The sequence below is a fragment of the Cygnus olor genome, chromosome 3 (genome assembly GCF_009769625.2).
Source record: "Cygnus olor isolate bCygOlo1 chromosome 3, bCygOlo1.pri.v2, whole genome shotgun sequence".
In the NCBI taxonomy this organism is placed as follows: Eukaryota; Metazoa; Chordata; class Aves; order Anseriformes; family Anatidae; genus Cygnus; species Cygnus olor.
The window spans coordinates 33,566,968-33,588,724 of record NC_049171.1 but is presented as its reverse complement, the minus strand read 5'-3'; the positions used below and the strand labels follow the sequence as shown (position 1 = coordinate 33,588,724).

The 21,757-nt window shown below is 40.1% G+C and overlaps 2 protein-coding genes across 2 annotated transcripts in view; both read left to right on the top strand.

The window, feature by feature from the left end:
• The window catches only part of FILIP1 (filamin A interacting protein 1), a 106,224-nt gene extending 103,242 nt beyond the window's left edge, over positions 1-2,982 (top strand). The window contains 1 exon segment of the mRNA XM_040552350.1: positions 683-2,982. Within this exon segment, the coding sequence (XP_040408284.1) occupies positions 683-723 (41 nt within the window). The 3' untranslated portion in view covers positions 724-2,982.
• A 4,222-nt stretch (positions 2,983-7,204) lies between these two features.
• TMEM30A (transmembrane protein 30A) lies at positions 7,205-21,277 on the top strand. Its single transcript, XM_040551976.1, has 7 exons — positions 7,205-7,559; positions 12,830-12,946; positions 13,588-13,695; positions 14,746-14,833; positions 15,297-15,440; positions 17,027-17,233; positions 19,795-21,277. The coding sequence occupies exons 1-7, from the start codon at positions 7,263-7,265 to the stop codon at positions 19,986-19,988; spliced, it is 1,155 nt and encodes a 384-aa protein (XP_040407910.1). The 5' UTR covers positions 7,205-7,262; the 3' UTR covers positions 19,989-21,277.
• The last annotated feature ends 480 nt before the right edge of the window (positions 21,278-21,757 follow it).

The following is a 21,757-nucleotide window of genomic DNA, read 5'->3' as shown; positions in this document are numbered from 1 at the left end:
TGCCTGTCAGAGCAGTGTACTCAGAAGAACCAAAGACCAGGTGATCACCTTGTATTTCAGCAGAGCCTAGAGATTAATCAGGGAGCTCCCGTGTTACACAGAGCAAAGTTAAACCCAGCCTTTCACAGACAAGGCAAACACTTCGTTTTGCATACTGTGGTTGGAATTTATGTGCATTAAAGTCAATAGCGTAATTCATGCAGACCTGCTGACTAAAGTCAGCATAGGTTTCTGATGCAAAATTCAATTAAAAACAAGAAATGAGCCCATACGTCTTTCTCATCCCCGTTTCAGAATTGCCAGCTAGTTTTTGATGGCTTTGCTCAGATGGGATGCAAGAATCCCAATTTCAATCATCCTCTACCTGATGCAGGTGTGGGACTGTAACTGTTGTGTTCCTGTGGTTCAACTATACAATATTCAACTATATTATTCTTTTTCCCTATGGATGACCAAATGGTGGTCTCGACACTGAAGTGGAAGCCGAGGGCTCCTGGTACTAACAGAATTTCCCCTTGTAGCACTAGTCAGGGCACTTTTAACCAAACAGGGATGTGAGACTAAGTCTGCAAGATACTTCTTGAAGAAAAATGCATTGCCGATGTAATTATTCTTCTTTATAATAACTTGCAACTTGGCTACAGCTTCATAAAACCAAATGTTTTGCTATCTTTTCTTTTAGAGAGCGTCATCATTCACCAGTTACGCATGAGCTCCAGATGAGTTACCAGCCCAGTAGATTCTCTCTGTGTGCACTGCCCTCCTTACCAGTTGGATGGATCACTGGAGAAGCTCTCTACCATCAACACCAGGGTCACTTGTGCTACTGATTCTTCGTGGAAGTTTTTATTGCTTCCATTACATTTTATGTATTTTATCTTGGTAGAGCTTTAAGAACGAAGGGCCTTGCTGATATTTTGAAAGATACAGGCCGGGATACAGGGAGAAAAGCAGCCTTTCTGCCAGCTGAATTTCACTTTTATTTGCAAAGCCTAAGGCACGCGCTTGATTTCGTTTGATGTTTGCTATATAATTTATTTTTATAATACACTTTGTAAAGTAACTGTCCCAAAGTTGCAATTCCTGTTGTCCATGGCGCATTTATTTGTAGAATACACTGTCAAATTCGCAATTCGATATTTTTGTAATATAGAGTATGTAAAGAAAGAAAAATTTAACTTCAACAATGTTTTGTTTTTAAATGGAAAAATAACTCAGCGCAATTTTTTTGCCACCATATGATTCTGTGAGACTAAATACTCTGAAGACTGCTGTATGGAATTTGTACTATTGCAGAATGTTTCTTGCACTGTGTGACGGTTTGGCATAAAACTATTAACTGTTAAAGTCCAATGTCTTGAAATACAACCAGATTTACTCATTTTAAACAACGTAAGCCGGTTTTTAAAGCTGTGATTTTTTTTTTCTATATAATGTATGTTTTTATTCTGGCTGTACCAAAAAAGTTGATTTTCACTACACTGTAACTAATAAATTTTCACAACTATGCAAATGTAAGCGTTTCAATTTTAACTCTAATTTCTTAATGTTGACAGTCTTTGCATACGCATTTGTTTATAGAGACAGAATGTATGGCTTTGGAAGTGACTTTCTGACAGGTATTCCACTGCAGTATCACAGTAATACACCTAGTAAAACTGACTATAATACTGTTTATGATACGAAGAGGGATCTATCACCAAGCACTCAATGACATAATTGTGCTAACCTGGTGCTTTCACTGCTTTGGCAGATAGGTTTGGTTGATATGATCAGACTGTTTAGTGCAAGACTAATAGGACTGTATACATGAGATGCCATGTGGTGAACTCAGCATTTTACACTGGTGGCTGTAGCTTTTCAAATAGCACCCAGAGACTTCTGTGGCAGCTACACTTAAAATGATTATTGAATGAATTATACTTAAAGCTGGATAAAACCCATGCCAGGTTTTTTTTCTTATACATTTCATAATAAATTATCTTTAATCTAAGTCGTGGGCACATATTTAAAATACCACAGTTTTTTTTTAATTGTAGAAGCTACTGGGAGAAACTATTTTTTGGAAGAGAAAGCAGCGTTGCTTGCAGGAGATATGATGTGGGATGCCAGAAAAAGTGCATTAACTCAGTGTCCCACTGAGATGAGTAGGCCAGTTACCTTTGAAGCTGGAATAACGCATTGGTACATAGCCAATTTGATCTTCATGCTTTAGTTCGCTTGCCAACCATGGGAGCTATTTTCTCTCCTAGATATGAGCTCCGCATCAAATGTTTAAATTGTAGAGAGTCAGGATATTCTGGGACCTGTACGAACTCTCTTGGAGTTGATCTGCACTGGGAGGAGATAGCCAATAAAACTCTACTGAATAATCTAAACAAAATAAATGCTGTTTATACTTGCCAAACTCATTTGTTAGTATAGTTTTTGACTACACCAGGATTTCAGCTGATACATCAAGTTTAATTTTTTTTTTTTAATTTTATTTTTTTTACAACTAACAATGTATGCCAATTAGGTAGCTGTGTCTGTAGGTCAAATTTTAGAGTGAGTTGAGAAGAATTCCAGCTTTCAGAGAGTAATAGAGCTTGGGGTGAATCATGTTTAGTATGTGCCACGTTTCAATTTACCGTGCAGTGGAATGAACATAGTACTGACCCAAATCTTCTAGTTTTAAAGCATCGCTTGTGAATCCAGAACTATCCATGAGCTCACCTGGAATGAAACTGCCAGCTATCTGAAAGTGACAGTGACATACCTGAAATAAAGTTTTACATATGAGCAACATATAATACAATCTTACTTTGAAGTTGAGACAGGATTTAAAAAGTTCCAATCAAAGTAGAAAATATTTTCCTTGTCTAGATTTTAATATAAAGCTGATTCAGTATGTGTGTATGTACAAGTTGTCCCCTTTTGTTTTATGATTCCTAAACAAATACTTAAACTTTTATGGTTTCGTAAATGCATTACATTTTTAAGCTTTAAAAAATAAAGACTTGTTTAAAGCATAAATATAGTCCTGGTGTATTTGAAATCTTTTAGATTTTAAAATATTGGAGATGAACTGCAGCACTTTAGATTAGTAGAATGGCAATGCTGGTCATAAAAGATCAGTAGTGGTTTATGCAGGTAGAATAACAAATTCTGATCTGACACCTGGCAAGCAGCAAACTATTTCATTAAAATGCCTGGTCAGTAAAACTCCTGTGCGCAAAGGGTGCTTTGACAGGTGTATTTCATCTTCAGTGCATTTATGTTCCTGGGCATTTTTTTTCACCTGATCTAATCTGGATTTGAATCTAAAACAAGTAAACTAAGTGCATCTGCCACATAATTAGCTGATACTTCGGGAATTCTCAGGAAGAAATGTATCAATGTAGACTGAAAATGTGGTTAATTTCTACAAGTATTACAATTTTAAAGAAAGTAATCATGCAGTGTTTTCAGACTAAGACAACATAGAGGCTACCTGGGACTACAGATACCAGTAGCTTTTAAACAACTGAAAATCAGTGAAAGATCAGCTTTTCCTTTAAGTAACTCTTACTGTCTACAGAGGATTGAAAGACCTGTGTTAGTATAATTATAGGTGATAAAATATGATGTCTATTAAAAAATCTCAAATACTCTGATTTCTAGAGAAAAACTCTTTTACAGCCACTGAGCTTTCCATTTGCCTCGTCATGAAACATAGTTGGACATAGAGGAGATAAAACTACCTGCTTTGTAGAACCACCTGCAATGTAGAAAACAAGATATAAATAGAAAATTGAGGTTACTGCCCTGAATGTTCCACTTTCTACTGTGAATTGCTGCGTTTTAGCTCTTCCTCTGAACAGTAACATTTAATTTTAAGCCAAAGACTTTTTATTTAATGCTTGATTTCACCTATGTATATTTGTTCACTGAAATAATCCATTCAGCAGTTAATGCGTTTTATTTGCCTTAATTGACTATTCTTTAGTTGTTCTAACAGCATGGAGTTTTATTTCTTTAGATTTTAAAGAGCATCAATTATTTTTTTTTCCCAGAAATAAATGGACAACGTTATAGGGTAAGTGTCAGAAGAAGATCATTTACGGGAGCTTAATAGAATTCAATTAAAAAGTAAGTGCCAACTGATGGTTGTTTAGATTAACCACGATATATTCATTTTTGTAATTTTTGTACAATTTTAAGGCTCATTTAATACCCTCAAAATCACACTTCAGTTTTCAAATTCCAATTTTGTAATTTCAGCATTTGGTTTTAGGTAGTCTGATGTGTATTTGCTTCTTCCTTGTCTTAAAGATTAGTAAGTGTAACACACTGAGGTCTTGACTATGCAATATGCCTGCAGCACTCATTGCCAAGTTAATGCCTAACAAATCCGTTTGCCATACCATATATTAAAAATGAGCGTTTTAAGTGTACGTTTTTGTAAGTATTTATTTCCATATCTGTTTTTCTTATAACCACGCACAAACCAGTATGAGGCACACTATATTGCACAGCACCTCACTGTAAAATTTCATGAGCACGAGTTAGTGCATGAGTCCATGTTAGTTGGACTTGCCTGGATATAAATTAATTTCCCCTAGCATAAAACTACAGAATAATATCCATCCAAGACCTTAGGTTACGGGCAATAAAGTAATGCCAATATATTGAAGTACTCATGCTGATATTCTTTATTTCTCTAAAGAATGGAGTTAAGATATACCCTGTGATTGTATCCATATTTAGGTTCTGAGAATATGATTATCTTGGTAAAAAGAAAAAAAAACATGCTTGTAATTAACCTTGTTGTTACAATGAAATATATGTGTGGGCTAAGCTTATAGATGAGCATATGCCCTTTGATACAACTAATTGGAAAAAAGAAAAAAGAAAAAAAAAGAAAGCCATAACTGGCTAATAGTAGTGGTAGCACTCACCATAAGATCTGATCTGCATGGTACATTAACTTGTTTTTCTCTTTCACATCATACTGAATGGAGAACAAAGACTAGTTTAGACAATTCACTTCAGTTATTTTTTCAATATGGCAATACTTGTCCCAAAATCAGGACTCAGCCATGAAGTATGTGTACCCTACACCTTTTTGAATGCAGCTAGTTCAAAATCTGACAGCATTACAAAGGCAGATGATTCTACTGGGATGGAAAGTAGGAAATTCTCCTGTTCTCTCCTTTTTACACATTTTCCAGCTTTATCCTTGGCTTTGTGGCTATGACTCCATTAGCACATCATTTGATACAAATGGAGCAGAACGGTACATGAAAATTCTGAACCTTTTCACATCTTCGTTAGAATCATAAGATCACAGAATGGTTTGGGTTGGAAGGGACCTTAAAGACCAGCCAGGTCCAACCCCCTGCCATGGGCAGTGACACCTCCCACCAGACCAGGTTGCTCACAGCCCCATCCAGCCTGGCCTTGAACACCTCCAGGGTGCATCCACAGTTTCTCTAGGCAACCTGTGCCAGTGCCTCACCATCCTCTAAGTAAATTTATTCCTTATAGCTATTCTAAATTTACTCTCTTTTAGTTTAAAATCCTTGTCCTGTCACTATACCCCCTGACAAAAAGTCCCTCCCCAGCTTTCCTGTAGGCACCCTTTAGGTACTGGAAGGCCACCATAAAGCCTTCCCCGTAGCCTTCGCTTCTATTCTCCAATATTGTTCAATCTATGAACAACCCCAACTCCCTCAGCATGAGGTCCCTCAGCCATTAGTCCTAATTTGATGTTTCCTTCAATTGGATTTAGTCTAGTCCCCTGGGCAGTATGCTGTTTTTTGAAGGAAAACTTTCACACCAGCCTGTGTTTCTTGACAGAGGACCTCCCTGCAAAATCCTCTAGGAAGTGCCCCCCTATTGTGCCTGTTCCATGTAAATGATGGTGCCGTATTTCGTCACTGAGGCCCACCACGCTGCATCACTCATGTGGTTGCTCCCCACGGGCTGACAGAGCCCGTACTCAGTGTAACTGCTTGCTTGCAGAACAGGAGTGGAAGGTGTATTTGGTTGTCTCATTCCATGATGGCAGGCCCCATTTGATGGACCTTGTGCCAAAGCTCCCAGCACCATCCCAATTAGGACTGCAAAATGCAGTGGCCTGTGGTGCCCTGTGTGTGTCTGCAAGGCTGAATGGACGCCTTTCCACCAAGTTTCTGCAGTGGCTGTGTTCGGCCCTGTCAGTAGTTGAGGTGGTCCTTCACTGATGGAGGCCATGAAGATGCTGGGTGTCTAGGAAGGGTCAGGGTGGCATGGGGGGAAGGTGATCAGCCCTCGATGCTTTTTCCTGAGTGGTTAATAAAATGCAGAAGTTAAAAAGTCACAGATTCCCACAGGAATTCAATGTGCCCTTTCTTGCCAGTCCTCTTGGACCTGGCAGCATTAGGCTAGCAGTTACCTCCCATCTCACAGCACAGGTTTACAAGCAGTATTATTCCCTCACTGGATTTTCTGGGGGGCTGAGGGGGCACAAGCCGCTGTAGCTGATGACAGAAGACAAAAGATAATAAAGAAAAGGGCTGTAATAGGGTGAAGGGTTTGTCTACAGGGAACGACAATGGCAGGTAGGCCCACCAGAAGCTGTGAAGGATGTGTTAGGAACGAGATACAGTTGCGGCACAGATGCCACAAAGAAAATGATTCATTTTGGAGCCCTAGATGATTGCTGAGGCCCCAAAGTTAGTCTTTTTAGAATTTTAGGTGCCTAAAAACCCAAGGCGCCCAAGCACCGTCGGCACGGGCCATTTGCTCCCCCTAGCGCTCTCCGTTGGTATTTCGGATGGCCCCACGAGCCGCACGGCGTTTATTTAGGGGAAAGCCGTTCCAAAGGCACCCAAAAAGCGCCGACTGCGTGACGGGCTTGTGAAACTGTTCAATTTTATTTCTCCTTAAGGCCACACACACAAACGCCTGCGGAGGGTCAGATTTAGCCGCAGCCCTGGCGGATTTTTGGACGGGAAGTGCTGACAAGAGCGAGAAACACGGTCTCTCAGCACAGCGCTGCCTGGCGCCGCCTCCCCCTCATTAACCGCCCGACTAATGTGCAGCGCTCATTACTGGCGGCCCCACGCCGCCCTCCCTCCCAACCCGGCGGGAAACCCGCCCACCCGCACTGCGCATGCGCGCCCCCCCCCCCGCCATAAACGGATGCGGGCGGCCGTTCCCCCTCCCCCGGGCAGCCGTGAGGGGGCTGCGTCATCTACGAAGCGCCCGGCGGCGGTCACGTGCCGAGGGCGTTGGAGGCGGCGGGGCGGGCGGGTGTCATGGCGGTGAACTACAGCGCCAAGGAGGAGGCGGACGGGCACCCTGCGGCCGGCGGCGGGGCGCCGGGGGGCAGCGGGGCGCCGGGGGCAGGCGGAGGAGGGGGAGGAGGAGGCGGCGGCGGGGCGGTGAAGAGCCGCAAGCCGGACAACACGGCGTTCAAGCAGCAGCGCCTGCCCGCTTGGCAGCCCATCCTGACGGCGGGCACCGTACTGCCGGCCTTCTTCGTCATCGGGCTCATCTTCATCCCCATCGGCATCGGCATCTTCGTCACCTCCAACAACATCCGCGAGTACGAGGTGCGTGCATGTGTGTGTGTGTGGGGGGGGGCTGGGGGCTGGGCCAGGCCGGCTGCGGGCGGCTTCCAGCCCTGACGAGCCCCTAGGCTTCGGGGTCCTTTCCAGCCCTAACGGTCCTGCTCCTTAGCAATCTGCCCACTAAAAGCTTCAAGTGTCCTCCAAACAGGCTATGGTGATCCAGCCGGTGCCCCCCAGTAGGCTTTCAGGGAGGTCAGTGCCTGGATTTAACCCCCACACAGCCCGGTGAGGCAGGACAGGGAGCGTGCGCACCCCGCCTGGGGTGCCCAACAGTAATGGGTAGTATGGCTTCAAACAGTTTGTCTTTAAACAGTTTAACTTTAGAAGTATGGGTATTATGTCTTTAAACAGTCCTGGGTAATATAGTTTCAAGGTAGAACTCTGCGGTGAGCGTACTGCTCCAATTCTTACGTGTACAAATGACTAAATGTTTTAGGTGCTGTGTGGGAGGCAAGTGTGTCAGGAGTGGATTGGAAAACAAAGTCTGGAGAGCATAGCCTTTTCTAATTATACCTACAAAAACTAAGAACCTTTTATAATTAACCACACCAATGCTGTGAAAAGCTTCTGAGGGTTAACCCAAAACTAATCTATATATCACTCTTAAGTCTGATAATAGAATCGCTTCGTGTTGTAAGGGAACAACCTAAAGGGCTCAGAGACAACCTTGAAAAGGAAATTGACAGGTGCTATTAGTTCCAGTAAGTTAATGGAACCAAGATTGATTGTAGAAAAACACAGAATAAAACCTGTAGCTGTTTATTATATTGACATATTGGAGAACATGAATTTAGTGGATACAGTCATTTTAGCTGTCAGAGTAAGCTGTCTCTTCCCAGTAAGTGATGTTCAAAGCAGTGGCTTGACTAGTGATATCAATGTGACACTGAAAGTAAATTAACTAAAAAAATCTTGAGGCAGACAGCAAATGGTATTATCTTTCTGTATATCTGCTAAAATATGCAGTGTTACAATAAAACTAATTTAAAGTTCATTTTCTCTTTACACTGAAAACTAAAATTTCACTCAATGAAAAGGTAAAGTGGAAAATAAAAATCTGGAATGTATTTTTCAGTGTTTAACTGTTGTATGTGAGGATATTCGTGAAAATCAGTTCCTTCTTGCCTGGAAGTGTGAGTAAATTTTCAGATGAATGAAATCAGAAAATTGGCACAGGTGCTGCAGGGAGCATTGTCCTGTTGTCATGGACATGTTGGCCTTTAATGCCATGTTATAGTCGTATTTAAGGGTAGTGCAAGTGCTTGTTTTCAACAGGACGCTGAACTGAGGAAAAAGTAAGCTTTCCTAATGCTTTTTTGACAATGGCATTTAAGATAGCCATTTCTTTACTAAGGGAACACACAGTTTTATGCTGATTGTAAGATAAAACAAGTGGGTAAATCTCCCTTACGATTGGCTCTTGGTTGTTCTGTAAGGACAGGAAATTCAACAGTTTCATTTGAGTCCTTGTGACTGTATTCCTGCTGTGTATGAACTCAGTCGTATGCTGTTGTTGCTTAGCAGCTCAGTCTTGTACTCCTGTGGAGTTCAAATAGGAGCCACAAACAAAATGTTCTCACCGCACACATACAGTACTGACAGCCCTAGGTGAAATGGGATGACTGATGCTCCCCTATGCAGTCAGACTGTGTGTATGAAGCTGTGTTGGCCATTTATATTTGGAAACTAGATGGCAGCCTTCTGCTGATTTCAAGGTAGTCAAGGTTGGAAAGGGGTTTGTTTTATTAAGTGTGTTCATCAGTTACCTTCCACCTCACCTGCAGCTCTCCAGAGTCAGGTTGTAATGTTCTGAGGGCAGGAGGAACGGAGTTCTTGTCTTCTGAGCTTGATGTCGTGATCAAACAGGATGTGCAAGTAGAAAGAAGGAAGCCTGTGTTCTGTTTTGGGATGCTCATTCATGCATTTTTTACAAAGTGTTTTTATACAAAAATTGTGGGGAGCAGGAGTATGTTTGTGTATATATATATATATATTACATACATGTAGGTATACACAGCAAAGGAGATTCTCTTTTTAAAGGCAGATAGCTCCAGATGAATCTGGTGGTGGTGGGCTGTTTAAATCAGAAAAGGCCTTACTGTCTCAGTAACAAAACTGGTCAGTAAAATACTTCATCTAAGTGGCTCTGGCCACCGGGGTGGGATGCAGTTCGAGACACAGCTCTCACCTGTATGTCTAGCTTAGGTCCTTGCTTGGTGTACTGGCTTCTGGTAGTAACCTCCAAGTGTTTTTCACAAGTAGCTGTCAGTTCAATGCTGGGAGACTATTTGTAAAAGCTGGGTGCAGTGACTAAGCTCTTTGAAAAATGTAACTGGGGGAGGAAGCAGAGGTAGTTATTTACACCCACCTCAGACAACAGCCAACTTGTTCAGTGCCTGTGTGTGTAGCTATCTGTAGACTTGGAGTGTTGGAATTGAACACGATGTGTAACTTAAGTCCACAAAATACCTATTTGTGTACAGTTCAAATCCTCCCCAGCCCTCCCCTGGAACTAGATATTGCAGCCATCAGCATCTCTGAGAACTGTGCTGTTCTTGTGCAGGTGCAAGGACTGAGCAGCGAAATGTAGCTTTTCCATTGATTTCCTTTAAGCTCTCCTGAATTTGAATGTGGAAGATATCCAACAGCTTAAATGCACTAGGATTATAGGTTTTTTGTGTTGGTTGTTCCCAAGCTTTTTCTCACTGTTTCAAAGGGGATAAACAACCATTTACATAGGGCCTATCAGGAACATTGCTCCTTTAGGTGAAAAATAAGAAAAAAAGCTGCATAAGTGTCTATCTTTTGTACATTCTTTGCATAGGAAGAGATCCTTATGACTGCTGATGTAAATTGCTAAGAAGTAATTAAAATGCCGAATAGACCTAAAGGCATTGCTAGGAATGAAGAAGGAAAAAGCTAGGAAAGAAAGTACATGGCTGTTGCATACATCTTCAGCGCTGCGTGCAGTTCTGGTAACCCCATTTCAGAAGTGACTCAGAACTAAATGAAATCTACAGAGAGGGGTATTGGAGGGGAGCAGGGTTGTGGGATGCCTTTTACACAACAAGTGGCCAAGCGGAGTAGGATAAACTTGTGACAGTGTGTGAAGTCTACAAAATCACAGATGGCTTGGCAAATATTTATACACAATGGCTGTGTTACTTCACTACAAAAATGTAAATTGACTGGCGAAGGACATCAACAGCCTGAGAGGCTGTGGGTAACTGATAACAACTAGTAGGTATACGCGGGTCAGGTGGATTTCTGCTTTGGCCTGGTAAATCTGTTCTTAAGTTCTCAAAGTAAGGGTTTAATTATTTGTCAGGAGGTGCAAATCTGCCTGTATCCCTTTAGTTTAGCTGCCTGTTGAATGTAACCTACTGTGAATGCAGGAAAAGAATTGTCTGCAGTTACTGCATGGGAAGGCTTCTGGGTTACCTTTGAAGTTGATAGCACTGGTCAGAAGCACTGTTCCATTTTGATACACACCAATTTCATACTCCACAGATGTAGTGAAGTCTTTAGATCTTTTGCAACCTTCAAGTATTGGAGTTCTGTTCATGATCTAAAACTTCTGCAGTAACTGAAGAACTAGCTCAGGATGCGGAGGCTTAAGGTCTTTCTGAAGGAAATGTTTTTCCCACTAAAGCAGGAAAATGGCAAGCAAGTTATCAATAAACAAATCAGCTGCATCATTTGTTTAGAGCCGTGTTGGTTTGGTCTGTAGCTGAACAGAGCTGTTGTGGACTGCTGAGGCAGTGCTGTTTCTAGGTCAGCACAAACTCTGTTCTGAGCTTGGTGAAGGAGGCAAAGATAAGGTGAGTCTTTCTCCCTCACCTAATAGCTTCTGAAGCTGATTTGTTTCAGCTGGGCTTGTTTAGGGTATTGGTCTCTTCTGTCAGAAGTCTGGCAGCAGAACACAGGCTATTAAAATGTCTTTGCTGAAGGAAGGGCTGCAGCTTGTTTTTTAACAGATATCAGAGAATCTACAGGAGGAGAGACCTTGAAGAAGATACAGAGGAAAATAGGCTTCAGTTGTTCCTTGAACCTTGAAACTACTTGTTTTATTTAACCTTAATACAGACATTAGCACAGATCATAAATCGTTCTAATTCTCAGTAATGTTTGATTGCAGGCATAAATCAGGACAAACCACTTGCAGCGGTCTTTCAAAAAAAAATGCAGGAGTTGTACTTCAAATGATACAGGTGTAAAACAGTTTGTTGCCTTAACTTGGCATGTGTTGGACTGAGTTTTAATCCTTGATAGGAAGCTCCTGGGTCTTAAGTACATAGTTCATAGGCAGATGGAAGCTTTCTCCTCCTACGCATGGAGCTAACCTGCTGAACCTGAACACAAGGTAATTCTTCCCTGGCATTCATGCGCTGGAGCTGTACATGAGAAAGCAAGCTAATGCAGTCAAGAGACTTCAGTTGGCAAGGGCCATGGAGTAAGTAATAAGTGCACGGCTGCTCTGGATATGTTATTTATACTGTATAGGTATTTGAAATCCATACATTCAGGCTACTTTTTCTTGTAGCTATGCTATTAAATACAGGTATTCTAATAAGCTAAATTAAGTGATTGTCTTGCTCATCTGCTGGGATTTTACTGTTCTTGGCTGACCAATATTAGTGTATTCATCCTCCCTATTTTAAGAGAGTTCTTGGTCTTTAAGAACTTGGTCTTTTGGAAAATCCTTCTGACTGGTTCAATGTCTGAATATGGGCAGCAAAGCAAGTTCTCTCATGCAAAACTTTATTAAATATCTAGGTAGACTTCTAGAAAACTTAACTTCTCTGGAAGGCATGTAATAGCCCAAATCTGCTTGTTTTATATAGCGTGTGTGTTTGGAAACATGATGTTGTCTTGAGTATTTGGTGTTTGTGTTTTGGGTTGGTTTTCTTTTTCTTTTCCCAGTGGTAACAGCCCACCCCAGGGCCAGATCCATTTGAGGCTCAAATGGAATATGTAGAATTGTAGAATTATAGAATCATTTAGGTTGGAAAAGACCTCTAAGATCATGAAGTCCAGCTGTTAACCTGCCACTGCTAAACCATGTCCCTAAAGCACATAGACAGAATCACAAAATTGTTAGGTTGGAAGGGATTTCTTGATCATCATGCAGGTCTGAAGGGGCTTTTGGAACTGAGGTGTAATAAAGTTGCAAAATAAGTATCACATAACTCTCTAGCTTATTGTTTTTCTTTATTCTCCCTACTCTAAGGCAATGATTTTTTTTGTTACAGATTGATTATACAGGAACAGACCCTTCCAGTCCCTGCAACAAATGTTTAAATGTTTCCTGGGATAGCACACCACCTTGTACTTGCACCATCAATTTTACCCTGGAACATTCATTTGAGGTATGCAAAGTGAAGTTGGAACAGTATGTGTGGTTTATTTCCTAACTGATGGGGAAGCTGCATCCCCATAGCCTTAACTTTTTTTTATACCTTAAAGGATTATTTTCAGTAGTACTTTGAATTTGGATCTGATTGTTGTTTATCTTTTCAGTAGCAGAGATGAAATGTTTTTAATGCCTCTCTTTATCCAGAATTATACACCATTAAATGGGATGTTTGTGTTTTACACATCTGGATTTCCTTGCCGTGTCCTAGGTGTGTGTCATGTGCTTGGCAAGTAGATCAGCTATTCCTGCACAACTTAAACTGGGTTCAGCAGGAGCTGGCAATACCAGATGCGTGCTTTCTGGCAAAGTAGAAGCAAATAATGAGGCTTATGTGCTTAATGTTGGACAAGATAACTGCTGCGATTAGTAGTGATGAATATTGTTCTGATGGTTTATGGTGTGTTGATATTGTTTGACTTCAGAATGCCAGGTTAAGTTGGAATAGTAATCTGTGTACTCAGTGTGAAGAGAATTGAGCCTCTTCCTACTTTGAATGTTGCTATAAGATAAAACGCAGTTTAAGTTTTCAGGTTACTAGTGTTTGTTTTATTGATCCGTTGTGTGAATTAAAACCCCTCTTGTCCTGTATTGTAGAGTAATGTGTTCATGTATTATGGACTCTCCAACTTCTACCAAAATCATCGTCGCTATGTGAAATCTCGAGACGACAGCCAACTAAATGGAGATAACAGTTCACTACTTGTAGGTATTCATACTTCAATATTAATATGCAGTTAGCATCTGACTATTGCATAAATCATCACAGTTTAATAACAATGAGGTTCTAGAATTTTTGCATGCTAGAAGACAGCAATAAGGAATACATATTTGGTTTACAGAAAATTTAAAATGTTGTAGTCTCACAGCAGTTGTTTCATTCAGTGGACAGCAGAGCAGTACTTTGAACACTTCTGAAAATTGAATAGTTCTAAACTGTCTTGTTATCTTCAGTCAGTATTACCTGTCTGTATCTGTTCTGTCTGAAGCTTTCATTTTCAGTATAAAATAGTTACTTAGTACTTAGCTTGGATAGTGTAGCTAAACGTGTCTATTTTTATAGACTCAGGTTTGATATTGAACATTAGTATTTTCCAATAATGCTAATACCGTGTATTCTGCTGAAAGCACTGTGTAATGTTTAGGTAATGCAATTATTTGCAAGGAATGGAAATATATTTGGGTCCTTGCTCCATCAAAGATTATTCTCCATTTTTATATGTAAGTTTTTTTTAAAAGGGGGGGCATGGGGAATAGTTTCCAGAAATTACAGCTGGTGACTGACACTAGATTCTGGGGGGCTTTTTTTACTTGTGTTATTGGCATGCTATTGGAGTCCTTGAAACATTTTGCATTTTCTGCTACGCTTGGCTTCCTATTAGAGTCTATTTTCTGTAACACTGGTGCACACTGGAAAAAAAACAATCCTTTAAAAGAATACTTGAGTACTTGATGTTAGAAAGCTGTTTATTTTAAAAGATAAGTCCGAACAGCCTCCAAGCAAAGCCTTCATTTTTTTTTAGGATTGCCCATCATGGGATTCTGACTTTATTCATGTTTTAGTTTACAAGTTCCTGCTTATAAAGGAAAAATGATTCATGTTGACTAGCACTGAACACTGAAGTATCTGTAAATCTAACCTGTGAAAAGATCGTGGTACATTTAAGATGTACACTTTGAGGTATTGCAGTAAACAACAGGTTGGTTGGATAAACTAGCACAGACTGATCTGCCTCTCTTCTTTTCAATGGTCAGAATCCAAGTAAGGAATGTGAGCCTTACCGCACGAATGAGGACAAACCCATTGCTCCCTGTGGGGCTATTGCCAACAGTATGTTCAATGGTATGGTAATACTTCCAAGTTACTACTTAAATGCTTTCATGATCTTGTGTATGTCTTGTGCTGTTGAAGATTGTTCTGAGTAAAGATGACATTGGCTTTTTTGTTTTCTGAATTAATGCTCTTTCATAGCTTAAAATAAATATCTTGTTTTGTACTGCTGTTGCTTTTTTTCCAAAATTTAATAACTAATTTAATTTGATAGTATGCAAGGGATTGAAATCTGTTGTGAGAGGCTGTTACAGCTGTGGAATAGACTTAAAGATACTATATATGTTTAACACACTGCTGTCTAATATACATGGCTTCTAAAAGAACAGTTTTTGGTTGTGGCAGGCAGGTAATAAATGCCTTGTCCGGTTCTTTGTTTTGTTTTCTCCTGGAGATAATTGTTTCACTGCCTATCAGGATCATTCATCTAATGAAAGCTTCTCTATGTGGCATTCCAATTTGATTTTCTCCTTAGATACCTTGGAATTATACCGCATTGATAATGACACAAGGACTCCTATTACCTTAATTAAAAAAGGCATTGCATGGTGGACAGATAAAAATGTAAAGTTCAGGAATCCTACAGGAGATGGGAATAACTTAACTGCACTTTTCCAAGGTAAGAAGGATGGGAAATTTTAAGAATGAAAAATTTCAAACACGTCCTGATTCCTGTGGATTTTTACCTCACTGTGTTTTATAAATATGCTAATTTTAAAATACTGTGATTCTCTGGGGAAATCCAAACTAAGAACTACTCTATCTGGAAAAGTTGTCTGTTAGCAATGAATGCTGCAAATTTAATGTGAAAGTATGTTTTTTCCTAATTTTACTATAATAGCTAAAGCTATGAAATTAAGACATCTTTTTATTTAATCTTTCTGAAGCTTCAGAAAAGCTCTTTCAGTTGGTTGGCATCGGATTGATTGTTAGGCATCAACTTAGGCCGGTTACTCCTGTTTTGTGTATTGTTCAGTTCTAATATCTTTATGGGCTATTTAGATCTCAGCTATGCTTTATCCTGATTACATAAGGGAGGTGGGAAGCCTGTTCCATTGCAGCTTTCAAGTTATTAGTACAGAAATGTTAGCTGATGGGGGGTTTTCTAGTAGTACACATCTGACAGGTAATGATTATTCAATGTGTTCAGATGAGGTGATTGCACTGACATTATTTCAACAGCTATTCAAATAGAAAGCTATTTTTAAACTTAGTAATTGTGTAGATTTTTCTTTTGTTTCTTAATGCTGCTCATGGCAATTTAGTTCTTTAGTTTTTACTTTTGTCTCTTTTGGCATTTCACTTTGGTAGCTTGTCCAATTTCCTTTATGATGGTTAGAAGGTTCCTGGCTTAAATGATATTTCTACTACTAGTTGCTGTTTGGGACATGGAAATATCAATTAATACTTTGACTTTTTTCTGATAACTTTTTATACCTTGAATACTGAGAAAAGCTTAGTATGTGCATTGCTGTGGTTTTTTATGGTTTTAACTTAAGAAATCCTGCAATTGTTCGACCAAACTATTCATATGGACTTTTCATCTACATCTTTCTACTGGTAGGTTGTGCAGAATTTTCAAAAATCTGATTCTTTGTGGTTAGAAGCAACAGATTTCATCATTTGTTAGGTTAAATACAGTCTGGTAAATCAAAGTTTCTTTAGTTGGTAGTATCTAAAACCAATCTTCTCAGGACTCTAGGGTTTGTGTATATATGCAAGGTATATAAGCTATTGCTTTAAGTTTAACCTGATGCGGATTTCTTTCTTAGTCACAGACAAATTATATATTACCAAGTGATACTACTCTTAACAAGGCAGATACCTTACCCTAATACGTGAGAGTCAATGGATGGTCACTAATATTTAAGTGACTGAGTACTGGCACAGGTTTCCCGGAGAGGTTGTAGAGACTTGGATACCTTAAAAAGCCACCTCGATGTGGTACTGGGCAGCCTGCTCCAGGGGACCCTGCCTGAGCAGGAGGTTGGACCAGATGGCCTCCAGAGGGCCCTGCCAACCTCAGCCAACCTGATTCTGTGCAAATAAGTTCTTGAACAGTTCAGTAATATTGCAATAGTTATGACCCAACCTGGCTGTTCATACAACTTAGAACTTAATATGCGTAAGGCTAGAATACGTTTTGGTGATCCACTGTGTCACTTAGCCCTGCATTTGAAATACTTTATCTGTGTTTAATTTTAGGCACGACGAAGCCTGTAAACTGGCCCAAGCCAGTGTATATGCTGGACTCAGAGCTTGACAACAATGGCTTTATCAATGAAGACTTTATTGTGTGGATGCGTACTGCTGCTCTGCCAACTTTTCGCAAGCTGTATCGTCTCATTGAAAGGAAGAATAACTTACAGCCTACCTTGCAGGCTGGAAAATACTCTTTGGAAATCACATACAGTATCCTTTGAAAAAACTCTTAAAGCTGCTAAGGGTGTTGGCTGGATTACATGGGTATTCACCTGTGAAAGTCCAACTCAAATGAGCTTCTTTTCTTACCATCTCTTTAAAAGATGGTAGTGAGTGGTGTTTGAAAACTGGTCATGAGAATTGGGTAGCAAAATTACTGTCTTACTTCTAGGCAAGTTTATAGAATTAACTTGTTCTGTTAGAACATAAAATTCTCCCAGTTCTTAAGCTTTGTATGGGAAACGATCGAGTCAGTTTGACTTCAGGATAGCTGTGTGAAGTCTGGAGTTGTCTGAACCAGTCAGATTCTTCTGGAAAGTATCATGCTATAGAGATGCCCCAGAGATGTGTTTTTGTTTCATTTTTAACTGAAAGTATATCACGTTCCTCAGGAGAAGGAGGGGAAGGATTCTGCTGCAGGATCTTCAGATATGATCAAATATAGGAATGACTGAAGTTAGTCTTACTGCAATTTCTTCACTCAAAGTTAGGCTTATATTTAATATAAGTGCTACTTCAATTATAATGTTCTTAAACTATTGTGTAGTTCACATAGAACTGCATTATGGCTTTAGCAAGGGGGAAAGCATTCTTTTTCTTTCCCCGTTCTTTCTTTTTCAGAGACCGCAACCACAAAGGGAAAACAGTATTCTTTAGAGGAGGCCTTTGTGAGGAGACAATGGAGACGTTAATTCTAGAGAAGACATCAGTGTAAAACTTTGTAGAATCATAGAAGGGCTTGAGTTGGAAGGGAACTTAAAGATGACCTAGTTCTAACCCTGCTGCTGTGGGCAGGGATGTCACTTACTGGATCAGGTTGCCCAGGACCCCATTCAGCCTGGCCTTGAACACCCCCAGGGATGGGGCATCCACAGCTTCTCTGGGCAACCTGTGCCAGTGCCTCACCACCCTCTGAGTGAAGAATTTCCTCCAAACATCTAATCTGAGTCTTCTGTCTTCTAGTTTAAAACTGTCATCCCTTGTCCTATCATTTATATTGCCCATGTGAAAATTCACTCTCCATCTTTTTTGTAAACCTGCTCTAGGGTACTGGAAGGCTGCTATAAGGTCTCCACAGAGCCTTCTCTTCTCCAGGCTGAACATGCCCAGCTCTTCTGGCTTTTCATAGCAGAGGTGCTCCAGCCCCTTGGTCATCTTTGTGGCCCTGTTCTGGACCAGCTCTAACAGCCCCACATCCTTCTTGTGTTGGGGGCCCCAGACCTGGATGCAGCACTCCAGGTGGGGCCTCACAAGGGCAGAGCAGAGGGGGACAACCACCTCCCTCGCTCTGCTGGCCACTGCTCTGTTGATGCAGCCTAGGATGCAGTTGGCCTTCTGGGCTGCAAGCACACACTGCCAACTCATGTCAAGCTTTTTGTCCACCAGAACCCCCAAGCCCTTCTCTGCAGGGCTGATCTCAGAGTTTTTCTCCCAGCCTGTCCTCATGCCTGGGATTGCCCTGACCCAGGTGCAGCACCTTGCACTTGGACTTGTTGAACCTCATTAGGTTCACATGGACCCACTTCTCAAGCTTGTCAGGTCCCTTTGCATGTTATCCCTTCCTTCTGTTATATCAGCAAATTTTGGAGGACATTAGTGTTGTCTTTGCACAGTTGAGTGCTCAGAGGGGTATGGTCAGGCTCATTCACCTTTTTTATTGCACATCTTGTTTGTTTGTGGAACCTTGCAGTCTCTACTACCTGTCTTTCATTCAGGACCTTGGGGCCTGCTTTGCATCTTTCTATGGCTGTGTACTGTTGTCAGGTTACTATCTATTTGTAGATTTGCTCTGCTATGTAATTGCTCAAGTCCATGCATGAAATTAAATTACTAGCTTTATAATGAGGGGGAAATCACATGGCTTGGATACTGTAAAGGAATTGAGAGAAACACAGGAAAGAACAGAGGTATTTGGTTGCCTAGAAACTTGAGAATACGTTCTCAATCTGTTGTTGTCATGATATAATGACAATATGTAACCTAGGGAAGACTGACTTTAGAGTTGAGAAAAAGGCCAGAGCTGTGGATCAGGTATAGGTAAGCCATTCCTTTTAGGACGAACAAAAGACTTGGTCGAAGTGCAGGAGACTAGAGGAGGTGGGTTGTCATAGCTACTGAATTCTTAAAATTAGACAACTCTTAATTTAAATAGCTATGGAGTATTTTTCCTTGCTGCAAAACAGCAGGGAGTGCATATAAAACTGAATCAAAATAGAGTCAGTGAGAAAAATTTGGTACTGAAATATATTCAAGAACTAGTTTGGATTTCCCTTGTTTTATTGAAGTTGCTCTCAAAAACCCACAAATCATGCGTTACTTTTCCCTTAAAAGGGCTTGACATCTGTACTGTGACATTGTTCTTGGAGCAGATGACAGTGACTAGGTCAGTCTTTGCCTAAAAATCAGCTAAATTTTTAATATTTTCTCTTCCAGTATTCCAAGAAGGATGTTAGTATTTGGAGCGTGATTGAGATGATGCAACACTTCAATGTGCCTGACAAAATAAAGCTAAGTTTGCAAATGTGCTTCTTATTTTCCTATACCTGTCTCAGATTATCCTGTATACAGTTTTGATGGACGGAAAAGGATGATCCTAAGCACCATCTCATGGATGGGAGGCAAAAACCCCTTTCTGGGAATTGCGTACATCACTGTTGGGTCCATATGTTTCTTCTTAGGAGTTGTATTGCTGATCATCCATCACAAATATGGAAATAGAAACACTAGTGCAGACATTCCCAATTAATCTTGCATTCTGAAAGCAAATGTACTGCATGTGCATCAAGGCCAGTCCAGAATGGGCCCAGTTTTTGAAAGGCAAATCTCTGTTAATCTCACTTTAGAGACTGGGTACATAATTTTTATCTAAAGCCCCCCTTTCCCCTTGCTGTGGATTAACTCTTGAAAATGACGGGTATACAACTAGCTCTATTGATTATATCTATGCCTTTGTCAGAAACAATTTTCTGATATTTGCCTCTAACTGGGCAGGCCACTTGATGCACATTGCTCTGTTTCCTTTGATGCATCTGCTGCTTGTTCATGTGCTGTGTAATGTCAGGATGATTCAGTACATACGGACTGTGTGGAGAGAGACTGTAAGATACCTTTAAATTGCGAACTTAGCAGATTTCAGGTGTCAGTGCTGTTGAAAAGAAAAGTCAAGTCTTAAATGTTTTTTCAACTTACTGTCTTGTGTGCATGGACTCTTATATTTCTGGCTGAAATTTTAATATATTTATATAAGTTAAATATTTTTCCTGGGTCCTACCCACCTCTGTTATGTTAAATCCTTGAAGTGCAGTGTGAATTGCACTTGGAATTCCTTTTATATTTGCAACAAATGTGCCTGGCCAGTAAACTAGCATCCTATGAAGGTATCAGAAAGCCTATTTGTTAATTATCTGTGTGAATCCCTCTTAAATTTTGTTCTAAACAGGGAAATGTTTGTTGCAGGTAGAACTTGCTTTTTTTGGCAGTTTGCTTTGCTTTGTTGTACCAAATACTATTTTACCTATTGTGCTTGCTGGTTTTGCTTTGTAAGAGCAGCTCCAAGCATTAATCAAGATGAACCTAAAATGTGTTTTCTGTTCACAAATTTGGGTTAATTCCTTTCACTGAAGGAGTTCGCTAATTTTCTTGAAGTACGTGTATTCTGAGCTGAGCAGGCTTTGTTGTAAAGGAAATGTTTTATTTGGAGTAAATGCCACAAATTCTTGCAGTGTTGAGATACTAAACTAGGAATTCAAAAGTTGAGATGACAGTAACCTCTGTTATTCAAATGCAGGTTGAGCTTGCTGTGAAATGTAATTTAAATATTGCAGTTAGAAGCGATATGCAGGTTAGTATCTTAAATCGAACTCCAGAAAGGTTCACTTTTAGGTAAATTCAAAGCTAACGGTAATCTGTAAAATATTACTTTTTTTTAGGATGATGCACAGAAATTGTAATGTATATGGTGGAGATCACATTATATGCAACTAGCTTGATAAAGTATTGAGTATATTAAAAAGACCTAATAAATTCTGCAAACCATTTATTAAGAGATTTTTTGTTCTTGAACATGCACATATTTTCATCTGGATGAAAAGACATTCTTATTAAGAATTACAGTTTAAGCGAGTTGTATTTCCGGGACTGTATTTGTTACAAAAAGTTTAGTAGCTTAATTTATAGTTGGCTTTAAACAACACTATTAATTTATCAGAAATGCATGGCTGTTCTTACAGAATTATTTGTGTAATCTTTTTCAGCTAGCAGTTGAAGTGTATCGCGCTCTATAAACTATGGAATGGGGCCATGTTCCAGGGTGCTAGCTTTCTGTAATGGCATATAATAACTTGTTTGCACAGTACAATGTCGCAGCATAGGCCTTTTAAATACTCAAGACTTCAGTGTTGTAGTTATGTTGCTGGAACTATAGGATAAGGGTATATAGCATTTGTATATTGCAAGGGAGAAAACTTGCACAATCTTAAGCTGGCTTTCATCTGTAGAGTAGTTGTTAGTCCAAAA

Excerpts from the sequence above, each read along its gene's own strand:
- TMEM30A (XM_040551976.1), top strand. The coding sequence starts at position 7,263 with ATGGCGGTGAACTACAGCGCCAAGGAGGAGGCGGACGGGCACCCTGCG. Across the intron at positions 7,560-12,829 it reads ACAACATCCGCGAGTACGAG|ATTGATTATACAGGAACAGA; the intron begins GTGCGTGCATGT and ends TTTTTGTTACAG. Across the intron at positions 17,234-19,794 it reads CTCTTTGGAAATCACATACA|ATTATCCTGTATACAGTTTT; the intron begins GTATCCTTTGAA and ends TACCTGTCTCAG.